The sequence below is a fragment of the Nanorana parkeri genome, unplaced genomic scaffold (genome assembly GCF_000935625.1).
Source record: "Nanorana parkeri isolate BGI_ZX_2015 unplaced genomic scaffold, ASM93562v1 scaffold3201, whole genome shotgun sequence".
NCBI classification, from domain to species: domain Eukaryota; kingdom Metazoa; phylum Chordata; class Amphibia; order Anura; family Dicroglossidae; genus Nanorana; species Nanorana parkeri.
The window spans coordinates 1-8,077 of NW_017309469.1; the positions used below are offsets into that span (position 1 = coordinate 1).

Here is an 8,077-nt window from a genome sequence, read left to right on the forward strand (position 1 = left end):
ACTGGTGAGACACCGCCAAATTTTTCAAGCCCTGATAATAAATAAATATATATATATACACATTATCTGGTTCTTATCAAGAAGTACTAGGAGGTCATTATCAAAGTTGCATTTATAAATCTAAAACAAATGTCAGTAAATACATGATATTTATTTATGGTTTTTTTCCCTTTTTAACAGACATTTTAACTTGAAAGAAGCTCTCCATGCACTGAGTACTAAAATATGCTTTGAGATGGACAAGTCGCTGACAGAGCGAGATCTATCTCCATTAAGCAATGAGGCTCAGTCTTTCCTAATGGGGCAGATTTGTAGCCTTACGGAGAAGGATCATCCCATTTACAACTTGATCAGTAAGTTTTTTTAATGGTAAAATGCAATTATGTTTACATTATTTTGGTTCTACATTATAGTACTGTACAGGTGTCTGTGTTGATGGCCATGCTGTAGTAACCATTTAATCCAGAGAGGCCGATTATGAAATCTTTGCATGGCCCTTATTTGCCTAAATTCCTACAATTGTTATTTCATACCTGCTTCTAGCATTTCAAAGGGAGGAGTGCAGCTTGGGGGCTGGTGCTCCTGCATGATCACTGTTTATGGCATTTAAAAATAAGGTACTTCATAGCTCTGAGCATTAGAAGTTGTCACTGTAGAGGTGCGCTACACATATTGATGTAATGTAGACTGACTTTTTAACCAAAATGTATGCCGGATGAATAAGACAACATGTCAAGCATTTTAGGAAGCATATAAAAAGAATAGACAGTGGTGTGTGGGACAAGCTAAATGCCTGAGAGATCAGTTATGTAATTTTAATGAAGGTACAGCAACATTGATAACTCATTATTCTGTATTGTTAGGGTCAATTTCCACATTAATACACATTATTTTCTACGATCACTCAGGGCCGACTATCTACAACAGGGGTAGCCAAACTCCGGCTCTCCAGCTGTGGTGAAACTACAAATTCCATGAGGCATCTCTCTCCGGGAGTCATGCCTGTGGCTGTGAGAATCTTGCAATGCCTCATGGGATTTGTAGTTCCACCACAGCTGGAGGGCCGGAGTTTGGCTACCCTTGATCTACAACCTCATGGACACAAAATAAATAAAGGCACAGCTTTTTTTTTTTTGGGGGGGGGGATTCCCTTTCCTTTCCTTTGTGTCACAAGAGTACATGTAGTTATGAACACCTGTGATAAAAAGTCGGCAAATAGCAGGTTAATGGCGGCTATCTGCTGACAGTGCAGAGCTTTGCTGCAGCCGGAAAGGATCCCAACAATATTGTCTGGATCCACCCCGGCTGTCTAATTGACAGCTGGCTCTGCCCCTGTTTGCCCCTCCAGTAAGCGCTGGAGGAACAGAGAGGGGTGCTCTCAGTGATCAGTGGTTACATGATTTCTCAGCTTTCGGTATAGAACTGGCATGTAAGAGCCGCAGTGTTCTACGCCGGCTCTAAGCAACGAGGAGAGTAAAACATATATGTCAGTTAACCACAACAGGCATGCCTGTCAGCAACTCTTTCTCTAAGCTCTTCCCAGATGATAGTCATTGCTGTCTATCATTGCGTGCATATTGTAATGCACTCAACTTCATGTGGATGTGTAGTCCTAGGTCACTAACATGATCCAGAAATAATGTGGTTTTCTTTTCTTTCTTTAGATAAACGGACCCAGGAGTATGTGACAACATTCCTCTGTCTTCCTTATCCATACAAGCGTGTTCCCCTAGTCCCTGGGGGACTTACAATAGTTCAGAAAGAAATTGAGTTTATTGGATTTCACTATGCCAACATTGTGAATTTTAACAAACAAGTGTATGGACCATTCTATGCCGGAATCTTCCGGAAGCTGCTCTTCAGTGAAGTGGAAGGAGGCAAGACAGAGGCTCAGGCATAGGCGGGACACTTGATAAACAGTTGCATACCACATAATGTAAATACTGATTTCTCAAAAGAGTACTTAATCTGACCAGAGAAATATATTTTATAAATGATTTTAACTTGTACTCTGTTCAGAGCAAATGTATTGTAAAGAAAAGAAGTTTAACGTTTCTTATGAAGAAGCCAGTATTTTTATAAACAGGTCAAAGTGTTGACGAGTGGAGTCTAGATGGTGTGATGGATGAAGAATGCATTTTGTTTGTGTGCTTCGGAGTGTACTGCAGACTCCTTTTTAATTGCACGTTGGTTTCAGGATCTCGTGTTCAATGTTGAGGATGTGATGGGATAACTTTTGTATGTTCCTGCTTTGACCTTTTGCAATTCACAACCAGATTCTGCAATGACCACTAGTCGTCTCCTAGACACTGGTTCAGAGCAGTCATTTTTAAAGTGACACTAAACTCAAGAGTTGAATCTTCAAAATGCATTCAAGTACCTTAACTATTACCAAAAATGTATCTTATTTGTGTTTCACTCGGCTGTAGATCCTCAAATCATGAATTTGTGCTGGTACTGTCCTTCCTTCTGGAGGGTGGCTACTTTTGTTCCCTATGGTCCCTGTGTGTGTTGTAAAGTAGCCACCGCTCCAAGCTCGCTTTTATAGCGGACTACAAACTGATGTTTAGTTTACTAATTTGTATCGAGATTGTAGTCCATCACAGGAGTGAGCTTGGAGCTGTGACAACTTTACAACACACACAGGGACCATAGGGAACAAAAGTAGCCACCCTCCAGAAGGAAGGACAGTACCAGCACAAATTCATGATTTGAGGATCTACAGCCGAGTGAAACACAAATAAGATACATTTTGTTAATAGTTCAGGTACTTGTATACATTTTTAAGATTTAACTCCTGTGTTTAGTGTCACTTTAAGATAAATGAGGTTTATCTGGACATTTGTGGAAAAGCACAACAGACAGTTTCCATAACCCACCAGCTAGGTGCAGACATGGGACAAATGCTACCTTACGTGAAGGATCAGTCCACTCTGAATTGCTATGTAAACATTAGGTAGACATGTATGGGTTGAATCACCTTGCTCCTTTATTCCAAGGATTCCAATGACAACGTCCTTCTATCTCTGCTTTTTCCACCTTGGAGTCTCTCAAGTCATTCTACTCCTGTAGATGCAGGAGGGGACTCTTCTTTTGCTGCATCATAAGATAAGCAAAAATGTGAGCGTTTTAGTAAGGCCCCATCACAGTGGCTGTTTCAGAAAGGTAGAATTGCTTTACTTCCCCAAGTATCCAAGAATTGAAAGAAGAAGGGGGCTTTTTACACTCTTTTCATCTTGATTTTAATGTTAACAAACTGAAATATTAGTTTTACCTGAATCTTTGTATTTGGATGAGCATGGCCTGCTCTGCTTTTAATAGTGAATGTTGATTCAGCCATGAACACTCAAAAAAAGGGATATATTTCAGAATTATTATATATTGAAAATAGTGCTGGTGTGATAAGTTACCAGTCTAATCCTAGTGCTCATTAAATGAGCATACCTTCTATAAGTAATTCTGGAAAACATTCACATTCATCTTTACTTCATAGCTATTCCCCTGAAAGAACCAATCATAGGCTAGACCATTTAAGGAGTATTCCTCCTTGATCTGAAAGAAGACCCAAGCTTCAGATGCCAACACATTATTTCACAAAGTGTAACACAGAGTTTCAAATCCTGTTTTAAATGGAAAAACTCATTACCGTCTTTAATTTTTGTAATAGTATCGGTAAATGGTAAGATGTTAGTGCTAGATGTCTAAATGATCTACTGATGCACAAAAATACTGTTTGTTTATATTCTTCTGATAAAATGAATTTTAAGCAACTGAAACACTTATTGTTTATACTGCCTCACTTAACCTGTATTCATAAAAAAAAAAATTAAAAACCTGCATTCTGTAGAATACAGATATATCAAATGGAAATAACTGATCTGTTATATTGTATATTAAAATAAAAAAAACTGCGTTCTGTAGAATACAGATATATCAAATGGAAATAACTGATCTGTTATATTGTATATTAAAATAAAAAAAAAAGAACTGCGTTCTTTAGAATACAGATATATCAAATAGAAATAACTGATATGTTATATTGTATATTGCTCTTGATTGCTGTTATCATAATACGCCCAGTATTGTTTTATGCTGTTATGTTTACTTTACAATTTAAACTTCATGTTACTCTGACGTACATACAGTATACATTTTTCAGTAAGGCGACAGGCATTATACAAAGTGTAATAACCCATGGCAACAAATCACAACAGTTCTTTGTTTTGTTTTTACAAATATGGCTTCAGCATTTTGAAATGTGATAGGTTGCTGTGCATTACTACACTTTGATACATTATCACTGTTTGCATTACTTTATTGATTAAGTCTGTTAACATGACTGTATAATTGTGGTCATTTAAAGGTCTATGAATGCTGCATAGACCTAATGCTTCTGCAGGACAGAGTGGCATTCAGTGGTGTGATCCAGATGCCATGGCTGTCTAGTATCCCTTTGAATAGTCATCTGTATCAATGCATTACTGCAATTGCTGCTTATATTTGTTAGATGCATGTAAACTTACTCGCATTTTTTAATTAAATTACCATTTTATACAATGCATGATTTGATCTTTGAATTTTGTGTACATTTTGTGAGAATAGCGCCATGCTGATAGACAAGTTTATTTGCTAGGATAGTGGATGGCCTACATATAACCTGTATTATAATGTTTTAGAAGATTGTTTTGCTGATGACGATAGCAGACTGATCTGTTTTGGACAGAAGAAGTCCAACAGGCACCACAGCAGTATATTTCTATCCAGCATCCCTATTCAAGTTGGTATACCTAAAGAGGAATATTGGTAAAAGTAATGATGCTGTAATGGAGACCTCCCCCAGTCCTGTTCCGATAATGCTTGTCCTTAGTACAGATATGTCAGTCCTCTCTTGATAATGCTTGTACTGGGTATAAAGATGTCAGACCTCCCCCAGTCCTGTTCCGATAATGCTTGTCCTTAGTACAGATATGTCAGTCCTCTCTTGATAATGCTTGTACTGGGTATAAAGATGTCAGACCTCCCCCAGTCCTGTTCCGATAATGCTTGTCCTTAGTACAGATATGTCAGTCCTCTCTTGATAATGCTTGTACTGGGTATAAAGATGTCAGACCTCCCCCAGTCCTGTTCTGATAATGCTTGTCCTTAGTACAGATATGTCAGTCCTCTCTTGATAATGCTTGTACTGGGTATAGACATGTCTGATCTCCCCCAGTCCTGTTCTGATAATGCTTGGCCTTAGTACAGATATGTCAGTCCTCTCCTGATAATGCTTGTACTGGGTATAAAGATGTCAGACCTCCCCCAGTCCTGTTCTGATAATGCTTGGCCTTAGTACAGATATGTCAGTCCTCTCCTGATAATGCTTGTACTGGGTATAAAGATGTCAGACCTCCCCCAGTCCTGTTCTGATAATGCTTGGCCTTAGTACAGATATGTCAGTCCTCTCCTGATAATGCTTGTACTGGGTATAGACATGTCTGATCTCCCCTAGTCCTCTTCTCATAAGACTTGTCCTGGTATAGAGATGTCAGACCTCCCTTAGTCAAGGGCGTCCCGTGGCCAGGTGTTACCCGGAGCAGAGACCGGGTGACACCCCGCCGTGAAGTCATCCCGCATGCGCAACCATCTAATTGACGCCTGCCGGCGACCATTTTGGTGATGGATGCCGGCAGAGAGAGAAGGGGACGTTCACCCGGCGGAATGAGGTATGCCGCCAGATCCCCTCCCCTCTACTGACACTGTGGGGCTCTCTGCCAGTGAGACTGCCAGTCATTTTGGTGTCGGCCCTAAAATGGTGTCACCCCCCTTGTGACGTCACTGTCCCCAGTCCTCTTCTGATAATGCTTGTCCTGGGTATAGAGATGTCAGTCCTCATAAGATAATGCTTTTCCTGAGTATAACGATGTCAGACCTCCCCCAGGGCTATTCTGATAATGCTTGTCCTGAGTATTAAAAGTCAGAATCTGAACATTACTACCCATCATCAGATGAATGAAATCAAGAAAAATTGGAATACAGAGAGCACCAACTTCAGACATTGATGTGGGTTGCTATGGCTTCTTGTTTGGCGCAACTTTCTAGACCCAGGCCCAGACATGGAAGCTAACATAGACTGCGGCTTAGGATGTTTGGCATATTCTCAATTCATGGCATCAAATCTTGACTTCTGTTGTAGAATGCAAGCATAAAGGAAGGGCTATGCACTAAAGGTTATATGATTACTTTTTTACACAAGGTGCTAGAAACAAAGGAGACCTAAGAAAATATGGTTAAGGGGATGGCAACACTGAAGAGGCCTAGGGCAGTGCAGAACTAAAATACAACTCTTGTATAGACCATTTCATTTCACAAGACCCACCCAACTTTCATGTTCCAAGATTGCTGGCTATGACGTATACATGGTCACGCACATGTATAGTGTGTTTTCTCCACTGTAATATAATCTGATGCAATTCATTTATGTTCCATTGCTTGATCTTTTAGCATGCTCTACCACGCAGTTTAGTTTTTGCATGCTTTATATAATCATTTGAACTTTGTTTTTATTATGTGATGTATACAGCTTTGTTACTTGTTTTAGTTACTAGTTGTATTATGAAAACATATAATTAGACATCTTTGTGACTTGAATGTGTTTTTCATTGTCAACCATTATGAAGTCAAATCATAAAAAACAAAAACAAATAGCTTCAGATTTATACAAATATATATGTATGTGTTTTCCTCTTCTGCTGATTATTATACAATAATAATTACCTTCATCATTATAATCACCTATATACCATGCATGAAAGAGAATGAAAAACCTGTATAATGTAATACTATTCAATGGTCATGCATAAAAGTTAATGGTACTGATTTAACTGAAGACATTATTCTGGCCCGTTCAAGTACTTATTGCAGTTTCTAAATGTGGTCAAACATTTTGGTCTTGCATAACAAAACAGTACTGTACAGTAAACCATCAGCCAATTGTATTTCATACTTTATTAGTTGGCCCGTGTTAAAGGGCAGTTCAATTTTCCCAGGTGAATTAGGGAAAGGGAATTTACCCCCTCCAATCTAAGGCCTGGTTCACACTGGTACGTTTTGTAACACACAAAACGCTCAAACATTAAAATCCCATTGTTTTCTATGGGTATGGTTCACACCTTGCCGTATTTCAGCCCGTCTGAACGCGCTACAAAACGGCCTACGCCTGAAAAGGTACATGAGCTTCTTTGCGGCGTTTTTGTTGCGCGTTTCCATTGGGATACAGCCAAGTAGCCCTCGAAAACGCGCGTTTGTCGCGCTTTTTTTTTTACCGCGAATCGCGGTAAAAATGCGCGTCACGAAACACACGACAATTGTGCATATTCGATACGCCTAGGTGTGAACAGAGCCTAACCCCCCTCTCACCGCCCCCTGCTATACTTAAAACCTTTTTTCCCCATAGTTCTCTTTAGGGACACAGGAGAACGTTAGTATATTTTATTATGTGCTATTGCCCGCTATATGCGGGGCCGTATCCTTACAATGCTGTTGGGATCCACCCAGGTGGCTCTGCCTATCTAGATGCACACGTCGGCTCGAACTATGGTGATAAGTGTAATTCACTAACCCCATAGTTCTCCTTTTAACTTTGGGCAAACGCTCATTCCCCTCCACCGGTGTACTATCCATACTTTGTACTGCTGTTTAGCCCAGCCCTGTATTTCTAATTTCGCTCGCAAATGGCGAGCACTCATTGGTCAGCAGGGACCAGATTGGAGAGGGTAACTCTATTTTCCCAAATTCACCTGGGAAAGTGTAAATACCCTTTTAGATTAATCAATCTTGGTTGATGGGGGTTACTGTGTATCATTATTCTATAGAAATAGTTGGAATATCAGGGAGATAAGGCATTAGAAGTTTCTGATTGTCCAAGTCACATGAAATTTATAGTGACTGGTGGTCAGTTGACTGCAATATGGTTACAGATTTTTATTTCGGCCATTTTTAAACATGACAGTACTGGAATTTTACAAAAACTTGTGTATAGATCGTAAAATATTTCTTACCATGATTCCCAAAAATAGCTTTGGTGCTTTTATACAGG

At 39.5% G+C, this 8,077-nt stretch overlaps 1 protein-coding gene across 1 annotated transcript; it reads left to right on the forward strand.

The window, feature by feature from the left end:
- Positions 1 to 184: 184 nt before the first annotated feature.
- Positions 185 to 2,243, forward strand: LOC108802885 (T-complex protein 11-like protein 2). The gene is made up of 2 exons (XM_018574738.1): positions 185 to 353; positions 1,665 to 2,243. Exons 1-2 carry the CDS (start codon positions 236 to 238, stop codon positions 1,898 to 1,900), a joined length of 354 nt encoding a protein of 117 aa, XP_018430240.1. The 5' UTR covers positions 185 to 235; the 3' UTR covers positions 1,901 to 2,243.
- Positions 2,244 to 8,077: the final 5,834 nt, after the last annotated feature.